This window comes from Coregonus lavaretus, assembly GCF_964263955.1.
Source record: "Coregonus lavaretus genome assembly, chromosome: 1".
In the NCBI taxonomy this organism is placed as follows: domain Eukaryota; kingdom Metazoa; phylum Chordata; class Actinopteri; order Salmoniformes; family Salmonidae; genus Coregonus; species Coregonus lavaretus.
In genome coordinates, this window is record NC_139988.1 from 64,821,304 (window position 1) to 64,842,217 (window position 20,914).

The following is a 20,914-nucleotide window of genomic DNA, read 5'->3' on the forward strand; positions in this document are numbered from 1 at the left end:
TTCTATTTTGACCCATTAAGTGCCCTTCTTTGCGAGGCATTGGAAAACATCCCTGGTCTTTGTGGTTGAATCTGTGTACGAAATTCACTGCTCGTCTGAGGGACCTTGCAGATAATTGAATGTGTGGGGTATAGAGATCAGTGGGGTACAGAGATCTTTTATACAAGTAACGAGCTGAAATTAGGACTACACTCTTAAAGGGAGTGCTCCTAATCTCAGCTTGTTACCTGTGTAAAAGACACCTGTCCACAGAAGCAATCAATCAATCAGATTCCAAACTCTCCACCATGGCCAAGACCAAAGAGCTCTCCAAGGATGTCAGGGACAAGATTGTAGACCTACACAAGGCTGGAATGGGCTACAAGACCATCGCCAAGCAGCTTGGTGAGAAGGTGACAACAGTTGGTGCGATTATTCGCAAATGGAAGAAACACAAAATAACTGTCAATCTCCCTCGGCCTGGGGCTCCATGCAAGATCTCACCTCGTGGAGTTGCAATGATCATGAGAACGGTGAGGAATCAGCCCAGAACTACACGGGAGGATCTTGTCAATGATCTCAAGGCAGCTGGGACCATAGTCACCAAGAAAACAATTGGTAACACACTACGCCGTGAAGGACTGAAATCCTGCAGCGCCCGCAAGGTCCCCTTGCTCAAGAAAGCACATATACAGGCCCGTCTGAAGTTTGCCAATGAACATCTGAATGATTCAGAGGAGAACTGGCTGAAAGTGTTGTGGTCAGATGAGACCAAAATCGAGCTCTTTGGCATCAACTCAACTCGCCGTGTTTGGAGGAGGAGGAATGCTGCCTATGATCCCAAGAACACCATCCCCACCGTCAAACATGGAGGTGGAAACATTATGCTTTGGGGGTGTTTTTCTGCTAAGGGGACAGGACAACTTTACCGCATCAAAGGACGATGGACGGGGCCATGTACCGTCAAATCTTGGGTGAGGACCTCCTTCCCTCAGCCAGGGCATTGAAAATGGGTTGTGGATGGGTATTCCAGCATGACAATGACCCAAAACACATGGCCAAGGCAACAAAGGAGTGGCTCAAGAAGAAGCACATTAAGGTCCTGGAGTGGCCTAGCCAGTCTCCAGACCATAATCCCATAGAAAATCTGTGGAGGGAGCTGAAGGTTCGAGTTGCCAAACGTCAGCCTCGAAACCTTAATGACTTGGAGAAGATCTGCAAAGAGGAGTGGAACATAATCCCTCCTGAGCTGTGTGCAAACCTGGTGGCCAACTACAAGAAACGTCTGACCTCTGTGATTGCCAACAAGGGTTTTGCCACCAAGTACTAAGTTGTGTTTTGCAGAGGGGTCAAATACTTATTTCCCTCATTAAAATGCAAATCAATTTATAACATTTTTGACATGCGTTTTTCTGGATTTTTTTGTTATTCTGTCTCTCACTGTTCAAATAAACCTACCATTAAAATTATAGACTGATCATGTCTTTGTCAGTGGGCAAACGTACAAAATCAGCAGGGGATCAAATACTTTTTTCCCTCACTGTATGTCTTGTTAATCAAATGTTTACTCCTGAACGTATTTAGACTTGCCATAACAAAGGGGTTGAATACTTATTGACTCAAGACATTTCAGCTTTTCATTTTTAATTAATCTGTTAAAAATAAAAATAAAGATCCACTTTGATATTATGGGTTAATGTGTTTAGGCCAGTGACAAAAAAAATCTCAATTTAATCCATTTTAAATTCAGGCTTTAACACAACAAAATGTGGAAAAAGTCAAGTGGTGTGAATACTTTCTGAAGGCACTGTAACACTCCCTCTCTAGTTTAGCATGTATTTTCACCCTGACCAGAAATCACTAGAAATGCCTGATTCAGACACACCATCATATAGGTGTTTCTACACCCATAAGCAGTTTGCACAGTAAAATCTGCTGCCAAGAATGAGAATGTAGGAAACTTGGACAGATTATTTAGCATTATTAGCCTTTTAAGCTGGCACAGACATGACACATGGTAAAAAAGAAAACAGTAAATCCAATGTTACACGTACACATTACATTTATTTATTTTTTACATTTTTTAGTCATTTAGCAGACGCTCTTATCCAGAGCGACTTACAGTTAGTGAGTCATTTATAGTTAAAAAGGTCCAGTGTGGGTTCCCTGCAGGCTCAAAATCCACAGAGGTAGTGGAAAATAGAGTACAAACAGAACAAGACTGAAGTTACAATGACCAGGTCTGAAATAGAGGCTAAAGCATAGATAGAAACATTTCTCTGGTGCCGCCGTCACCAAGCGAATATGTAACTCTGGTCAGATAGCTGACTTACACTTAAACGGTCCTTCATCTATTTTAGGTAGGTTCCAGGACAGAAGCACATAGACAAAGCAGACCTCCACCATAATACGCAGCACAGTGCTGAGCAGGTAGAAGCCCACAGTGACCCTGTCTTTGTGGAGGTCAATCACCATCTTCCCTGGGGGTTCAGATTTAGCCACACTGACACTCTTCTTCTGGGCCTCCAACCACAGTGATCTTCCTCTGCCTGGAGCTCCTCTTCTGGGCAGCGGAGCGGAGGTGGGAGGCGAAGAGCTCCATGAGGAGGACAGACAGGATGAGGAGGATGAAGAAGTTGTTCCAGGCCACCATGACAGGCTTGTCAAAGTGTTGATTGAAGCAGCCTCAGGTGCACAAGTCCTGGGTGGTGTTGCAGCTGAAGTCCGCATCCAGCTTGAACCAGGGCATCTCAGCCATGAACAGGGCCACCAGGCGCATGCAGAGGAAGCCAAACCACAGCGAGCGGGACTTGTAGGTGGTGGTGGTGTCCACTGCCGTGCGGAGGATTGGGATGAGCCCTGTTACAATGGCTGCCATTGTTTCTGCTTGCCTTTTTTATTAAACTACTACTACGTGCTAGATCACTGCTACAGTAGTTTAATAAAAAAGGCAAGCAGAAACAATGGCAGCCATTGTAACAGGGCTCATCCCAATCCTCCGCACCAGTGATCTAGCACGAAAATAAAGGTACCACATAGCGTAATGTATCAAGATACATGTCCACATATCTGCATTGCAGAGCAATAAACATTTCTGTTGTCAACGATAATATTCAACGTTAAATAAATGTTGTAAGATTACAGTAAATATTAAAATATGCTTACAACAATACTTTAATTTCAACACTTTTCCCAGGTGTATTTGAAATAAAGCTGCTGTAATAATAGGAGATTATTTAATTTACCGTTAAAAGTCATGTCCATTAACTTTATAGTATGTCTGTTGAAAACCTTTTATAGGTTGTAAAATGGCATTGTCATCAACATCAGCGTTACCATGTCTCACCAATCTGCTGACTCAACCAATGGTACTTCTCTTTTTTCCACAGTGACCTTACCATCCCTTTTTAAACTATTGTCTGTATAAGTCTGTGTGTAAGGTGTATTGGTTGGATATATGGTTCTATTCTATGGTATCATCTATGCTTTTGATGATACCATAGGCAACTATTATATGTATTTGAGAAAGTCTAACTGTAATATGATATGTTATCATATACCCATATGGCCTAATAATATGCCATTACATAAGACATGATGGTTCTTCTCCAACAGGTCAATTTAGGCATTCAGGTTTTTCTTCAAAAGAGCCATTTCACAAGAAGGCAACTTCAGTCCATCAATGCTATTGAGTAAATTGTTTACTTACAAATTCCATTGCAATAATTATGAGAACTGCATACAAATCAAAATACTGAACAGTCCATGGAAAAGAAAAAACATTACTTCATATCATGATTCAAACAATGTTATAGCCTATGTTTAGACAGAATTGATCTAACCGTGGAAGTAAGATTAGTAGTTTAGCCTACACACCAATCAATATACACTGAGTTCACAAAACATTAAGAACACCTGCACTTTCCATGACAGACTGACCAGGTGAATCCAGGTGAATGCTATGATCCCTTATTGATGTCACTTGTTAAATCCACTTCAATCAGTGTAGATGAAGGGGAGGAGACAGGTTAAATAAGGATTTTTAAAGCCTTGAGACAATGGATTCTGTATGTGTGCCATTCAGAGGTTGAATGGGCAAGACAAAATATTTAAGTGCCTTTGAACAGGGTATGGTAGCAGGTGCGAGGTGCACCGGTTTGTGTCGCACAACAGGTTTTTCACGCTCAACAGTTTCCTGTGTGTATCAAGAATGGTCCACCACCCAAAGGACATCCAGCCAACTTGACACAACTGTGGGAAGCATTGGAGTCATCATGGGCCAGCATACCCTGTGAAACGCTTTCGACACCTTGTAGAGTCCATGCCCGATGAATTGAGGCTGTTCTGAGGGCAAACGGGGGGATGCAACTCAATATTAAGAAGGTGTTCCTAATATTTGGTATACTCAGTGTATAGCCTATGACACAAAACAATACATTCTTATGAACAAATCATGACAATGAAATAAGTTGATGATAGATGTCAGGTTTTGTATAGTATAAAACATAATGTACATTACATAGCATAAATAACACATTTTAAATCACAAATACAGGGTTGAGGGCAATTGAAAGTGAAACGTCTCATTATTTCAAATTGTTATCAATAGGTTATCAATAAGCTTTGTTTTAGTATGGGAATTAAGCCGTTTTTAACCATACTATTGTTAAAAATATTCAAGGCCTCTGGCAGTTGAGTAATAATTAATTCAACACAAACACTTATGGTCTTTTCAGAGTCTGTCTTCCTTATCGATATAAATGGGAGTGGTCTGAAAGGTTACAGGAACAGTCACTGGAATAGTCACCGGTATAGTCAGACAAATTGCACCAGGTTCAAGAGTAGATGAGGAAACTTCAATGGGTGGAGGTGGCGAGGGAAGAGGCTCCGTGTGTGCAATGAGTGTGTCAGAGAGGGGGAAGGTGGGCAGGGGGTCACGGTGGGTGCGTAAGTGCTTGCGGAGATAAGCGGCAAACAGAAAGGCTTTGCTACAGTGGGGGCAGACGTGGTTGCGGTTGGTCGAGTGGATCCGCTGGTGTTTCCGCAGCCCGGCTTTGTTGAGGAAACCTTTGCTGCAGCTGTCGCAGACGTGGGGTCGTGGTTTGGGGTGCATCTTCTCGTGGGCTTGCAGGTCAGACAGCAGTACAAACTCCTCCCGGCAGGTCGCGCATACGTGTGGGCCCATGGGCAGGGGGGCCACGGTGGTGGAAGGAGGAGAGATGGTGTGAAGACCCTCATGGGCCTGAACCTCCTCCCAGGTTCCAAAGGTGACATCACAGTGTGAACAGGAGAACTGGGGGAGGGAGGTGTGAGCGAGGAACACTGCTGCAACTGTCTCAGGTACCGCCTGCTGCGGTAGCAGCGCGGGCCTCTCAGCCAGGTGAGTGCGCTCGTGCTTCCGTAGGCTGGAGGAGACCACGAACGACTTGAAGCACAGGTCACATTTGAACGGGCGCTCGCCGGAGTGCACCCTTCGGTGCTTGTTGAGGCTGGAGCGCTCGGCGAAGGACTTGCCGCACTCCGTGCAGGAGAAGGGCCGCAGCCCCGTGTGCACCAGCATGTGGCGTCGCAGGTCCCAGGAAGCCACAAACGCCTTGTCGCAGCTCTGACACTTGTAGGGCCGCTGCCCGGAGTGCACCCGCTGATGCACAGCCAGGTCGGCAGGCTGCCGGAATCTCTTGGCACACTTGTCACAGGGGTAGGGCTTGAACCCTGAATGGGCCCTCTGGTGCCGGCGGAAACTGGAGGGGTCTGAGAACATCTTCCCACACTGCGGGCAGAGGAATGGCTTCTCACCCGAGTGAGTGCGCAGGTGAGACTGATAGGAGGAGAGCTGAGTGAAGCCTTTGCCACACTGCTCACACTGGTAGGGTTTGCTCTGGGAGTGAATGCGGAGGTGACAAGCCAGGGAGGACGAACGGGAGAAGGCCTTGCCGCAGTCGGAACACAGGTAGGGCTTCTCTCCTGTGTGAGACCGTTCATGGTTCTTCAGGTCTTTCAGCTCGGTGTACGTCTTCCCACACTTATCACAGGAGTAGGGCCGGTGGCCCTGGTGGTTGCGCCTGTGCTTCCGGTAAACAGAGGGGTCGGCAAAGCTCTTCCCGCACTCGGCACAGAAATAGGGCTTCTCCCCCGTGTGAGAGCGCAGGTGCACCTTCAGCTTGGACAGAGTGGGGTAGCTCTTGGAGCAATGGGGGCAGGAATATGGCCGCTCGCCGCTGTGCTGCGTCATGTGAATGCGCAGGCATATGGCCTGCATGAAGGTCTTGCCGCACTCAGTGCAGACAAAAGGCTTCTCCCCTGTATGGGAGCGGCTGTGGTTGCGTAGCTCCGTTGGGGTCTTGTAAGCCTTGTGACACTGATCGCACTGAAAGGGGCGCTGAGCAGAGTGAGAGCGCTGGTGCTTGGAGAGCTGGGCTCTGCTGGGGAACATTTTGCTGCACTGAGAACATGTGTGCTGCTTTTTCTCCTGCTGCTCCTTACTGTGGGCAGACAGCTTATGGCTCCGGAGAGCCAAGGGGCTACTGAAGGCCTCCTGGCAGGCAGAGCATTTGAAAGAATGCTTGGATTTCTTTGGAGGTCTGCCTTTGCCTCTCTTTTTTACAGGGGGCTCCTCTACCTCCAGCTCTTTGCTCTCCTCACTCAGTTCATCAAGAGGGGTGTCTTGCTCTGTAGGTGGTGGGCTGCCAGGCTGGGGAGAGGCCATCCTTTCAGTTATATGCTTGTGATGCTAAGGAAATTAGAATATAAGAAAAAAACATAAGTAAATCTGAAGATCTGCATTGTCATGCATTTCTTAATCAAGCTTGGGAAATGTTTAGTAGGCAGTAATGCTTTAACCATCATGTAAAATAGTGAGCAGATTGAGACTCAATCCAAGATTATTTATATCATGTTTTCAAATATAATTTGCACTGGCTGAGAGGACATGACAAAGGCACTTAGGTTGCAGTGGGAAATTAGTGAAGCAACGTTTCATGAATAGTGTGGAGGGGTACATCTCAAAATGGCTGGCATTAGGACCTCAGGGACAATTCAACTAAACGCTTGTTATAAAAGGAAGTTGGCATGAAAAACACGAATCTCAAATAAATTTCATTTCTTTGAAAAATAACGTGCGTTTTCCAAGTTAAATTATTACGGGGGCGCATATATCAGGAGACAATAATTCAACAAAAATGGGGCATTGAAGCGATTTTAGCGTACTTATGCTAAACTCAAAATGGCTGGCTTTAGGACCGGCTGAACAAGCTCATTCGCCCTCTGGGATCATCATCGCATGAGATGGCTCCGCATCTGTATTTGGAATAAGTTTGTATTATAATATTAAAACTATTGCTTACCGTTTTACCTTCGTTCGGGCATTCAGGATCAGTTAAAATGTCCAGATATGGAGCCTCAATAACTGCGTTTACAGTGAAGCACTACGATTGGTGTTGGTGGAGGAGGACGGCTTTAGGACCATGACGAAAGCGCTATTCTCGAGCGTGCAACAGTGCAGCACTTGCGTGGGTCATAATTTCTCGCAAACATAAACGTCGGCTTGACGGATTTTCTCATATTTGACCAACTGTAGTGCATTTTACAGTTAGCAAGAAGATGTCGGAGAACCGCATGAATGGCTTTATTTGGAAGAACTGCAGGTAAGAGGTGTACTATTGAGAGGGGAAATAATTAAATAGCACGCGCCTGTTTTGCCGAATGTTTCCATCATTTGCATGGATGGTTGACGTCGCGCAGATGGGTTGTTTATTTTTGAATGAGCTAGGGCCTAATTGTGATGGACGTGTTTTAAAATTCATTTTACGTACCAGTCCATTTGATAATTTTACATGACAAATCCACGAATAGTTTTTTAGACAACGCACAGTTATGTGCGCATGACAGGACGAAGGGGGACTTATTTTAGTGGTACACATATCCTGTTTCCTAGCAACAAGAGCAGGAAGTATGTGGAATGGATAGGAAGAACAAAAAAATAGAGCATTGAAGAAGACTTGTCCATTATCAATAGAACATTTTAGCTTTGTGGTGAGTAAAAACATTGTCCCGGATTTAAATGCCATACATCAGAAACTACAGAATATATTTGTCAGGACGCAAGATTCAAATAGATGGTAAGACAGAGTATCGCCTTTTGCTGCAATGTTTGTTTAGCTAGCTAAGCATGATGATGCTACTTACTACCTAGCAGATATTGTATCCAGCATTGGATTGCTCGCAAAACAACAACCTTTCCATAACAGTGTGTGTTTTGACCTTACATATGAAATGTAGCTACTGGAATCCAACCAATTGACATTTTAAGTTGTTTTGACCGAGGTGTTGTTTTCCCACATTATTGACATAGCTATGCGGCTAGCTGTCGCGCTAGTCGGGGTATTGCTGTGTGTGCTAGCTAGCCACTTTCAACTTGATTCGGGCAAAATCTTTTTGGGATAGTTTGATACCGAGCTAGCCAACAAGTAACAAGCTAGTAAAATAACTCAATTTAGTAAATTTTGATTTATATACATTTAAATTGCATGTAAATAAGTAAGAAAATTGGTCATTCAGTTCACGGTAACGTTAATAATGACATTTTATGTCGCTAGGCCTAACAAGAAAAGTATTACTGCTGTGCACTGTATGAAGCTGTATATGATGAATGGAGCATTTATGTCATGTTGCGTTACATGACTGAACCGATTAACACGATATTTGAGCGGAGTTAGATATATTAGGCCTAGTTTATTAGCCAATCTGTGATAAGCTACCCTATGCAATGGTCCTTCAATATTCAAATCAAATTGTATTTGTCACATGCGCCGAACACAACAGGTGTAGACCTTACAGTGAAATGCTTACTTACAAGCCCTTAACCAACAATGCCGTTGGTTCTGTCCATTTGTAGCTTGTTTTTGGACACAGGTCCAGGAATGGCTAAAGGATTGCAATATTTACCTGGAACTAACCTTGCAGATAGCATTACTGGGTGATCTGAAAAGTCATAGTCAATCAATCAATAATATAATAATACTTTTAGCAAAAATGTTTATTTTTAATTCACAATCTGTAGAAGCAATGAGAATAGAAAGGTTCAGAACTTTTGTAAAACATCACAGTACGGTTGAAATATATATGGCAAATAGAAATCCTATATGGATGGTGTTAAGAGATAGATGGGAGGTATTGAATAGAGTTGAAGGATGGGACTAATAACAAATAACAACAAATAATAACAAAGATAGCTAATAATGTAAGCATACTGTGTCCATAATAAGTATATAGGTTGTATGTTGGGAGCTTTTGGGAAAGAGCACAGTTAGAAAGATATGGCATATAGAAGCAAACCGGATGGACATCATGAAAATGATCGGAGAGGTTGAGAGTAGAAGAAGTTCAGGAGCAATAAAAATAAAAATAAAATAAAAAATATATAATAGAATTATTGTAAAATTAACTCTGTCCATAAGGTGTAGATAGTAAGTATAGACCGGAAGTAGAGGCCTGGGCATTGTTGTTCACTAATTTACTCCAAGTAGGGAAAGGATGGTGGGGTTGAAAAGTAATAAAGGGGAGTGTATATATATAAAATAAAATAAACATGGGGGATTGGAAGTGATGCAGACAATTACATTGATAGAAGATACAATCTATCTGCAATATTAAGCTGATCCATCCCCCCAAAATAAATTAAATTTAAAAAAACAATGCCATTTAAGAAAAATAAGTGTTTCATAAAAAATAGATAAGTAACAAATAATTAAAGAGCAGCAGTAGCATAACAGTAGCGAGGCTATATACAGGGGGTACTGGTACAGAGTGAATGGGTTAGTCGAGGTAATTAAGGTAATATGTACATGTATACTACCAGTCAAAAGTTTGGACACCTACTCATTCAAGGGTTTTTCTTTATTTTATTTTATTTTTTACATTGTAGAGTAATAGTGAAGACATCAAAATTATGAAATTACATTTACATTTAAGTCAAATTATGAAAAATTATGAAATAACACATGGAATCATGTAGTAACCCAAAAAGCCTTGACAGCTTTGCACACTCTTGGCATTCTCTCAACCAGCTTCATGAGGTAGTCATCTGGAATGCATTTCAATGAACAGGTGTGCCTTCTTAAAAGTTAATTTGTGGAATTTCTTTCCTTCTTAATGCGTTTGAGCCAATCAGTTGTGTTGTGACAAGGTAGGGGGTATACAGAAGATAGCCCTATTTGGTAAAATACCAAGTCCATATTATGGCAAGAACAGCTCAAATAAGCAAAGAGAAACGACAGTCCATCATTACTTTAAGACATGAAGGTCAGTCAATACGTAACATTTCAAGAACTTTGAAAGTTTCTTCAAGTGCAGTCGCAAAAACCATCAAGCGCTATGATGAAACTGGCTCTCATGAGGACCGCCACAGGAATGGAAGACCCAGAGGATAAGTTCATTAGAGTTACCAGCCTCAGAAATTGCAGCCCAAATAAATGCTTTGCAGAGTTCAAGTAACAGACACATCTCAACATGCTTTTCTGGTGACACTGTCTGTGATTTATTTAGAATTGAAGACACACTTAACCAACATGGCTACCACAGCATACTGCAGCAATTCGCCATCCCATCTGGTTTGGGCTTAGTGGGACTATCATTTGTTTTTCAACAGGACAATGACCCAAAACACCTCCAGGCTGTGTAAGGGCTATTTTACCAAGAAGGAGAGTGATGGAGTGCTGCATCAGATGACCTGGCCTCCACAATCCCCCGAACCTCAACCCAATTGAGATGGTTTGGGATGAGTCGGACGGCAGAGTGAAGGAAAAACAGCCAAGAATTGCTCAGCATATGTGGGAACTCCTTCAAGACTGTTGGAAAAGCATTCCAGTTGAAGCTGGTTGAGAGAATGCCAACAGTGTGCAAAGCTGTCATCAAGGTTTAACATATATTTTGATTTGTTTAACACTTTTTTGGTTACTTCATGATTCCATGTGTTATTTCATAGTTTTGATATCTTCACTATTATTCTACAATGTCAAAAATAAAGAAAAACCCATGAATGAGTAGGTGTGTCCAAACTTTTGACTGGTACTGTAGGTAGAGTTCAAGTAACTATGCATAGATAATAAACAGAGAGTAGCAGCAGCATAAAAGGGGGGGGGGGGGGGGGGGGGGGGACAATGCAAATACTCCGGGTAGCCGTTTGATTAGCTTATGGCTTGGGGGTAGAAGCTGTTAAAAAGCCTTTTGGACCTAGACTTGGCGCTCCGGTACTGCTTGCCGTGCGGTAGCAGAGAGCGCAGTCTATGACTAGAGTGGCTGGAGTCTGACCATTTTTAGGGTTTTCCTCTGACACCGCCTTAACATTTTATTGTTTAGCAGATGCTCTTGTCCAGAGCGACTTACAGGGGCAATTAGAGTGAAGTGCCTTGCTCAAAGGGCACATCGACAGATGTTTCACCTAATCGGCTTGTGGTTTCGAACCGCTCTTAACCGCTAGGCTACCTGATGACCCCTTTAACATGTTAAATAATAATAAAACAGGTGTGGCATCAGCAGCCTACATTTTGAATAAAAGTTTGTACCCACTGCATTAGTAGGCCATTATTATCCCATAGATAACTAAAGAATGCATTGACTGTGCAAATTATGCCGAATGACCAGATCTGTTCTTATTTTTTCCACAGCCCTCATGGTGTACCTTCAGCCTTTCTACCCCAGAAAGTAAATTCATATTCAATGGAGTGGTACTAAATGATCCAATCGCATTATTGTGTTGCCTTCCTATTTGGATCGTACAATAGATAAGCTCTTGTTAGATGGAGGAGCTGGGAATCTGATGTATTTTCCCCTCATTTATCTCGCTCAAATATGTGCAGTACTATCCTGTAATGGCTATGCAAGAGCCTGGCAGGACCAAAGGCTTCCCTTGCAAACACTGTGGCACAGTGTGTTCCAACATGCCAAGCCTTCTGGAACACATGGATAGTCACTCCCAGCAAGAGGAAGATCGCAAGTTCAAATGCAATGAATGTGGGCGGGGTTACAGGCATGCAGGTAGCTTGGCTAACCATAAGAAAACACACGAGTTGGGTTCTTTTCAATGTCCAATATGTGCTAGGAATCTCTCAAACCCTCTGGCCCTGAAGAGCCATCTGCGCATCCACACATCGCAGAAGAAGTACTCCTGCATGGATTGTGAGAAGGCCTTTAGGTTAGCTACTCAGCTGGCCACCCATCAAAAGGTCCATCTCTCCAGGCAATCAAAGAGGAGAGCTGGTAGGAGGGCAGCTGCAGAATATTCTCCAATTGAGAATAGAGATGAAATTGAGGATAATGATGACCTTGATGAGCAGTTGGTCTTGGTGGCTGACCAGGAAGACACAAGGATGGATATTATATCTGATAATGGCCTTAGTCAGGAGGAGGCCGAGGTTATCCCCATCTCAGCAAATTATAGTGAAAACCTAGGCTCTGACGATGCAGGGGATCGACCTTTCAAATGTGATCAGTGTGAAAAGTCATATAGACACCACGGAAGCCTGATCAATCATAAAAAGTCTCACCAAGTAGGGATGTTTGAGTGTCCCATCTGTTTCAAGCAGTTCAATAATCTTGCTGCCCTCCATAGTCACCAGAGAACCCATAACAAGTCCAGAAGTGGGCCAGACACCCGTTCCACGGAAGTCACTTACGCAGGCACAACACAAGAGCAGTTTTCCCCCCCGAACAGGGAGGCTGCTGTAAATTTCTGCCACCTGTGTCAAGTGATGTTTCCTAATGATGATGAGTTCCAGGAACACATCCAAATGCATAATTCTGCCTCTATGTCCTTTGGGCACAATCAATGTTCATCTGAGGGTCATCATGGCTCTTATGACCATAGTGTCACTCATTCTCCTGACTCAAACTTTCATTCACCCCCTCTAAACAATACTCCATCGAGGGATAATCAGTGGGAGCAGAGCGACAATGTTCAAATATACTCTGACCACTCCAGTAACGAATCCACCTTGAACACTCAGCAAGAGCCCTCAATCTTGGATTCAGAGGTTTCTGCTGACGATCTAGGGAAGGCAGAACAGTCCTCAGTTACAGAAAATGTTGAGCGCCGCTTTAAGTGCCAGGTCTGTGGCAAAAGCTACCGGCACGCAGGGAGCCTCATCAACCACAAGCGGTCTCATCAGACGGGCATTTACCAGTGTTCCATTTGCCGCAAGACTTACCCACACATGGCTGCCCTCCGCAGCCACATCCGAATCCACAGGGCCCATCCGTCCTCCTTTAACCTCGGCTCTGAAGGAGACTGGCTGTCTACTGAGCCCCTCACACTGGAGAACCAGCAGGCCTGCTTTTCCTCTCAGGATGGTGATGCTAGCAGTATGATGGCGCTCGCTCAGGAGAACAAGGGTGAACACGACAATGGAGGATCATTCCATGAGCAGTTTGACTCCACCTTTCCCCAGGAAAGAACTGTGCACCTACCTCACGATGAGCACCTGATGGAGAGGCACATGTGCGCAGACTGTGGCGAAACATTTGCAGACATCGCAGGGATCAAGTCGCACATATGCCCCCAGCTACAACAGCAGCAGGAGGCCATGTCAAATGACTGTGACCGTAACCTAATCTTCCAGGACACTAATGGCCAATGCTCCATGGGAAATCCAGGGGATCATATAGAATTCCAGGGATTGAATGGCGGCACTGGACAAAAGTACTTTGGTGAACACAACTTCCATGAAGGCATGAATGGGGAGCAGTTAAATGGTGGTGATGGCGACGAGGAGGAGGATGATGATGATGACGGAGAGCTCTATCAATGCTCAGTGTGTGGGAACCGCTACACGAGCATGAGGGCTCTGAGGAGCCATCTTCGTGGCCACACTCAATCCCATGGTACTCCTACAAGCTCTGGCCCCTCCTCCATGTCCTCCCTCGAGGCTGATAAAGAAGAGGACCCTGGAGAGAGACAGCAGGTGGATGGGGGTCTGATGATCTGCAGTACTTGCGGAGAGAGTTTTGCCAAGAAGCAGGACATGCTTGCCCATCAGCTCTCACACCATAAAGCACAGGCAGATGATGCTAAACACGTACATATGGACAATAGTAATGGAGCTGGGCACAAAGAGGAGATTGACAGCATCATCTGTGGAAATTGTGGTACATTTTGCACCAGTTACCATCATCTTGAGACTCATCAATGTACAACACATGGGAAAAGTGAATTTGCAACTGGTGATGAGAGAACTGAAATGGGCAACTCTGTCAAGGGTAAAGAATTAGGACACATGAAAGAGAATTTAGACAATGGAGATCGCCAGTACAAGTGTGATCAGTGCGGAAGAGTATACAGACATGCTGGCTCCCTTCTCAACCATAAAAAGTCCCACAAAACGGGAGTATTCCGCTGCATGGTTTGCCAGAAGCGCTTCTACAATCTACTGGCCCTGAAGAACCATCAGAGGACCCACTTTGATGTTAAGAGGTAATTGCTAAACCTAATTGCTAACACAGAAAAAAAGTTGTCTTCTATTGATAACAAGTATCCATGTTATTTGACATATCATGTATATAACCAGAGAGGCTACAGTGTACACATGCGGTAGACTCAATTAATTTGTACTACTACATACTAAGGTTTAGGTTATTACATTGTTATAGTTGAATTTGCCTAAAAAATTAAATGTATATTGCAAATAGATGTGTTTTGTCTTAACTTCATTCATGCTTGAATGTTCTGTGCTTTGTAAACAGGATTAACCTCGCTCTTTGTCCCCTCCTCTAGGCATACTTGCAATGAATGTGGGAAGGCATTCAAGATACAAAAGCAGCTATTGAACCACCTAAGAATTCACAAGGAGAACCAGGCCAAAATACAGGAGCTCAACAATCAGATTCAGGCCCTCATGCAGATGAATGGGACCAGGTCAGAGGGAGGAATGCACTCGTTAAATGCACCTGCCAATCAAGCTGCCACTACCACCCGCAGAAAGTGTAGGCCAACCGTTTACCGAAAGAAACCCAGTGTGGGGGAAGGGGATCAGACAGCGTCTCAGAATGAGGTCAAATCAGAGGGGGCAGGCGACCCTCGCCCCTACTCCTGTGACCAATGTGGGCGAACGTATCGTCACGCAGGAAGTCTGGTCAACCACAAGAACTCTCACAAGACGGGTGAATACTACTGTTCTGTTTGTAACAACACCTATTCCAACCAACTGGCCATGAAGAACCACCTGCGCATCCACTTCTCAGTTAAAAAGCACAGTTGCCAAGACTGTGGTAAGGCCTTTAGGGGAAAGAAGCAGTTGTCTAACCATATTTGCGCACACCTCCGAAAGGATATGCCTGGAGGGGTCAGAGGAAGTGGTCGCAGACGAGCTAGAAACATTAAATGTAAGCAGTGCAGACTGACGTTTGTTTCTGCTGACCAGCTGACAGCCCATACCTGTGGGTCACTGGCAAACTCCTCAGAGGGCAGTGATGGACAAATGAGCATGTCCGTGAAAAAAGAGGAGCGACCATTCACCTGCAACATCTGCAATCGCAGCTACCGGCACGCAGGCAGTCTCCTAAATCATAAAAACACCCATAAGTCTGGCCACTTCAGCTGCACGTTCTGCTCCAAGCCCTTCTCTAACCCCATGGCGTTACGCAACCACACACGGATCCACACACAGAAGAAGAAGCATGTCTGCCTGACCTGTGGGAAGGCGTTTCGGCTGGCCAGTATTCTACATAATCACCAGAAGGTCCACACCAGGGTGGCTAGCCACTTCAGCTGCCCAGAATGTGGCAAGAGCTTCCAGGGAAAGTCTGGGCTGAAGAGGCACCGCTGCCAGAGCAGGGGTCAGGATGACTCGGCTAAAGCTGGTGACAGCTATCACAGAGATGGTGGTGGAGACAAGTGCTTCATGTGAGTTACTGTCTCATAATCAACTCATTATGTAACTCATATTTCTTCTTCGTGGATGTTATTAGAACGATGCCCTTCTTTAGTCTTCTGTTTTCATGGTTTTAATGGCTATTTTTTAATGTTTAGTTTTAGGGTAAATCTGTAATTATTTCCTCAGTTATATTCTATTAGTAAAAGCAAAGTTGTTTTTGCCACCTAATGCCCAACGTAAATGACTTTCATGAACAGGGATTTTAATAAGTCTCTCTGCTGCAGGTGTGACCTGTGTGGACGCTCATACCACCACGCCGGCTCCCTGCTCAACCATAAAAAGACGCACTCCGAAAACCTCCACCACTGTACCTTGTGCCTCCAGACTTTCCCCGACCCAATCGCCCTCCAGGTCCACTCTCAGATGAAGCGCCACTGCTGCCCAGACTGTGGCAAGACCTTCTGTCTCATCTCCCACCTGCAGAGCCACATGGAGGTGCACTCCAAGGAACGCACCCTGGTCTGCAGCCCCTGCCATCAGAGCTTCCCCAACCCGGCCAGCTACCAGCAACACCAGGACCTGCACCACCAGGCCCAGGGGCATTATCAACAACACAGCATGCAATTAAAGGACGACCTAGGCTGGGGCTCGGGACTGGACCAACCCATGGGGCTTCAGGGCATGCCCAAGCTGGTACCGGCGTTTGCCCACATGCACGACGGCATGCCCGACCCACAGGACCAGCAAGAGAGTACCGAGGCTCACCGTACAGGAGAGAAGAGCCATGTGTGCGAGCACTGCGGCCGCACCTACCGACACGCCGGTTCCCTCCTCAACCACAAGAACAGCCACAAAACAGGCTCCTTCTTCTGCTCCGTGTGCCAGAAGGAGTTCACTAACCTGATGGCCCTGAAGAACCACAGGCGCATCCACACGGAGCCCAAGCGCTACCAGTGCCTGGAGTGCGGCAAGGCCTTCCGCGTGTCCACCCAGCTCATCTGCCACCGGAGGATGCACACCAAAGAGAAGCCCTTCTCCTGCCTGCTGTGCGACAAGGGCTTCTCCAGCAAGTCAAATCTGCGCCACCACCAAAAGATGCACCAGAGCGGTGCCCAGACCTATGAGTCCTCCTTCAGCATGGATGCTAACAGTTTTATGGACTTGGACATGGGCTCTTTTCTCTGATTCGGGATTCAAAAGGTGAGGGTTTTCTTCAAACCCTCTGACCATTGTAGAGAGAGTCAAATACTTATTCAATTGGTCTCCCGTCCCCTGGGCCCCTATCAGTAATTGTAAAGTGACGGGTGTTCCTCAAAGCCCCAGTAGAGACTGCGTTTAGTCTTGATGCTGAGCTCTTCAAAACTGCCTCACAAACATTTCATTTTTGGGATTATGTTTTGGTCATACACTTTTGGACTGGTGGAAGGAATTCCGATCTTACCTCTAGTAGGGATTGTGACACTGTAAAAAGTCCCAGATTGGATTGAATGTTTGCTCAAAGCCATTGAATCGTTTAGTGCTATAGGAGTGAGAACTAGAGGACATGATTTATTTCCTCTTTCTGTCTATTACTGTGTTCTTTGCCTCCGTAGGTTAATTTCTCGGCTGTGCTCATCAAAAGTGTGGGCTGTATATTTGCCCTTGTTCTCAGTGTTGCCATAGGTTAGAGAGAAGTGGTCAATTGACCTTTTGTGATGTGGTTTCAATAAGGACAACCCTGTCGCTGTCAGGGAGATGACCTCTAGTCCTACCCAGAGGATGATATCAAAGGTATTTACTAAAATCATGTAATCAAGTAAATCGTTTTTAATAATGATAATATTTGGGTTCATGTTTGAGAGGCATTGTATGCTAAATGGACGTATTTAATAATTTATTCATTTTATTCTCTCAATTTTTTTCTTTTCTTTTTCTTCTTTGTATACTTTGATAGATCACAGTTTTCTATGAATGTTAACATGTAAAGAAAACCTTGAATCTTTTTAAGAAAATATCCTATGTAGCGTCTATGGAAATTCCTTGATTAATCTATAATTCCATTATTCTCAATTGGTGCAACTCCAATACAGGTAGGAATGCATTAGCCAAGGATAATTGTCTTGCTAGCGCTCAGGTTTTTTATCTTTAAAAGGAAAATATCTGATGTGCAAAGTATTGTAGATAATCATCAGTGTCTGAGTTGGGCATGACTTTTTTTTACATGCACCATTTCTCACCCATGTCTTCTTAAAACAAGAATTGTAGCCTTTTGTCCATAATACGCATGCTTTTGACTTCTCAAACTTTTAAAGACATGTTTGAGTGCTAGTCCTTAAAATATAAGTCAAAAGTGTAGAATTATCGTGGTGTGAAATCCTACTCTCCTATTTCGCTCTTATTTTAATGGTTATTTTATTTGTTTTAAATGTTTTATTATGGATTCTTTATAACTTTGAAAAGGTGGAGCTAAATCTACAGAATCTTGTTCTAACCACTCACTTAACAAGCTTAAGTGTTCACCCTTGTGAGCAAAGTCAACAGCGTTTATCAAGAAGCAGATGGTGATCACCACTATTTGCGAAATGGTTTGGGTGTCTTTGGAAAAAGCAATTTGTGGTCATAACCTTTACATAAACGTGCAATTAAGTTATCTTTGGTTTGCTATTCCTACCAGAAAGTGTAGAAAACAATGAGGTGCCTATCATACGCAAAACGGTGCATCTTTTCAGTCACACTGTAATGTCAAATGTTTTGGAAAACACAAGTAGGAAGCGGAGACCCTTTTTAGGTTTTAAACAGCAGAGGGCCTTTGTTTGAGGGTGTTGTATCAGTACACCACAAGGTGTTTTTCTTTGCTTTCTTTATACCTTGTATTTCATATATTATGAATTGTAAATATTTCTGGGACCGGTAAGATGTATAAAATACCTCATTAAAGAGCCTTGCCAATTCCTGAAACTGATATTTAAAGCTATAACAGTTTATTTAAGAGAAATTATAACATATAGTAACACTGTAATAATTTAAACTTTTAAAGTTATCTAGGCCTGTATCATGAGCACATTGTTAATAAGGCATCAGCTCCCAACACCTCAAATTCTAATTGCACGTGGGCAGTCGAGATGCATGTAATTTGTTCTCCCCATTCTACCAATATTATAAGCAATATGTTGACATTTTGGAAACGTTTAGTGCTCATTTTGCCAATACATGGGAACATGTTATTTTAGTAAGTGCACATCTCGTGGATGAAATTCTCATTTTTTTATCAGACCATTCAAACATGCTTGCCCACTGGGTAAAATTACAGTACCAGTCAAAAGTTTGGACACCTACTCATTCAAGGGTTTTTCTTTATTTTTACTATTTTCTACATTGTGGAATAATAGTGAAGACATAAACTATGAAATAACACACATGGAACCACCATAACACCTCCTCCCCCATGCTTTACGGTGGGAACTACACATGCGGAGATCATCCGTTCACCCATACCGCGTCTCACAAAGACATGGCGGTTGGAATAAAAAAATCTCACATTTGGACTCCAGACCATAGGACAATTTCCACCGGTCTAATGTCCATTGCTCGTGTTTCTTGGCCCAAGCAGGTCTCTTCTTCTTATTGGTGTCCTTTAGTAGTTGTTTCTTTGCAGCAATTTGACCATGAAGGTCTGATTTCATACAGTCCCCTCTGAACAGTTGATGTTGAGATGTGTCTGTGACTTGAACTCTGTGAAGCATTTATTTGGGCTGCAATTTCTGAGGCTGGTAACTCTAATGAACTTATCCTCTGCACCTTTCCTGTGGCAGTCCTCATGAGAGCCAGTTTCATCATAGCGCTTGATGGTTTTTGCGACCACTTGAAAAAACATTCAAAGTTCTTGAAATGTTCCGTATTGACTGACCTTCATGTCTTAAAGTAATGATGGACTTTTGTTTCTCTTTGCTTATTTGAGCTGTTCTTGCCATAATATGGACTTGGTCTTTTACCAAATAGGGCTATCTTCTGTATACCCCCCCTACCTTGTCACAACACAACTGGCTCAAACACATTAAGATGGAAAGAAATTCCACAAATTAAACTTGTAAGGCACACCTGTTAATTTAAATGCATTCCAGGTGACTACCTCATGAAGCTGGTTGGTTACTACATGATTCCATATGTGTTATTTCATAGTTTTGATGTCTTCACTATTATTCTACAATGTAAAAATAAAGAAAAACCCTTGATTGAGTAGGTGTGTCCAAACTTTTGACTGGTAGTGTATATTACTTGATTCAGAAGACAAAACACATGGCCATCCTGACACAGTGATTCTACAACTTACACAAGGTTACTGCAGAACTACTGTACACTTAGAATAGCTTGCATGGTGATGGCAGACTTACCAATATCTAAACGGAGACAGTTGTCTTTTTTCAATGGTTATTTGCGTTACTTGGATTGACAAATACATTATGGTTAATTTCTGTAATTCGGCTCTCATACCCTCTCTACATGAAATTTTAAACCATGAAAATTAAATGGTCTGCATGTAGAGAATGTCAGATGATCTCAGTTTAAACCTTGCAAGTGGCTAGGTGTCTGATTACTATGGTTCCATCTCTTCTGGCACTTGTTAATGTACACCTCACTTTTTTGACAACATGACTACCCCTGTTCTGTATATGTGTCATGTGTGTCTCCCACAGTTCTGTAAATATTGGAATAAAACATTGGCTGGGTTCTCTGTACATTCATAGAAAGAATTTCCTTTACATGAGGAAGTTACTGCTAAATTAGCTATAGTATAATAAAAAGCATATACCACATTTGAATTTAGTGTTTGAAAACTCAAGTCTGATGAATATTTTATTCATATTTATATAACCCTGTATATATTTTGTCACTTTGAGATGTAGATTTTTACTTACTTGTTAGAACTATGAACTTAGCTAATTAGAAACTTAACAAATCAGTTATTGAAATTAAATGACTTAAAATACATTGTGTTGGTAATTTTTTTAGTTCATGTTCTTTAAAAAAAAAAAAAAAAAAACATGCAGAACCTGGTTCCAAACCAACACCTGTCTCCTACACACAATAGTACC

At 43.3% G+C, this 20,914-nt stretch overlaps 3 protein-coding genes across 4 annotated transcripts; 1 reads left to right on the forward strand and 2 right to left on the reverse strand.

Moving 5' to 3' along the window:
• Positions 1-2,295: 2,295 nt before the first annotated feature.
• On the reverse strand, positions 2,296-2,857 carry gjz1 (gap junction protein zeta 1; the record flags this gene model as incomplete). Its single annotated transcript, XM_084167200.1, is given in 3 exon segments — positions 2,296-2,491; positions 2,493-2,665; positions 2,669-2,857. Coding segments are annotated over 3 exon segments (558 nt in total).
• An 806-nt stretch (positions 2,858-3,663) lies between these two features.
• znf668 (zinc finger protein 668) lies at positions 3,664-7,401 on the reverse strand. Its single transcript, XM_084172106.1, has 2 exons — positions 7,323-7,401; positions 3,664-6,709 (listed from the first exon to the last, which is right to left on the reverse strand). Exon 2 carries the CDS (start codon positions 6,683-6,685, stop codon positions 4,712-4,714), a length of 1,974 nt encoding a protein of 657 aa, XP_084028232.1. The 5' UTR covers positions 6,686-6,709; positions 7,323-7,401; the 3' UTR covers positions 3,664-4,711.
• Positions 7,402-7,943: 542 nt separating this feature from the next.
• Positions 7,944-20,810, forward strand: znf646 (zinc finger protein 646). Of its 2 annotated transcripts, none has more exons than XM_084171192.1 (4): positions 7,944-8,010; positions 11,643-14,443; positions 14,744-15,871; positions 16,127-20,810. In XM_084171192.1, the coding sequence occupies exons 2-4, from the start codon at positions 11,847-11,849 to the stop codon at positions 17,025-17,027; spliced, it is 4,626 nt and encodes a 1,541-aa protein (XP_084027318.1). In that variant the 5' UTR covers positions 7,944-8,010; positions 11,643-11,846; the 3' UTR covers positions 17,028-20,810. The 2 variants fall into 2 exon arrangements, with proteins under 2 accessions (XP_084027318.1, XP_084027317.1); XM_084171191.1 differs by having other exon boundaries at positions 7,950-8,096.
• The last annotated feature ends 104 nt before the right edge of the window (positions 20,811-20,914 follow it).

Bases quoted from the DNA above. Each gene is read 5' to 3' on its own strand.
- znf668 (XM_084172106.1), bottom strand. From the start codon at position 6,685: ATGGCCTCTCCCCAGCCTGGCAGCCCACCACCTACAGAGCAAGACACC.
- znf646 (XM_084171192.1), top strand. From the start codon at position 11,847: ATGGCTATGCAAGAGCCTGGCAGGACCAAAGGCTTCCCTTGCAAACAC. The intron at 14,444-14,743 runs GTAATTGCTAAA...CCCCTCCTCTAG, and splicing joins ACCCACTTTGATGTTAAGAG to GCATACTTGCAATGAATGTG. The intron at 15,872-16,126 runs GTGAGTTACTGT...TCTCTGCTGCAG, and splicing joins GGTGGAGACAAGTGCTTCAT to GTGTGACCTGTGTGGACGCT.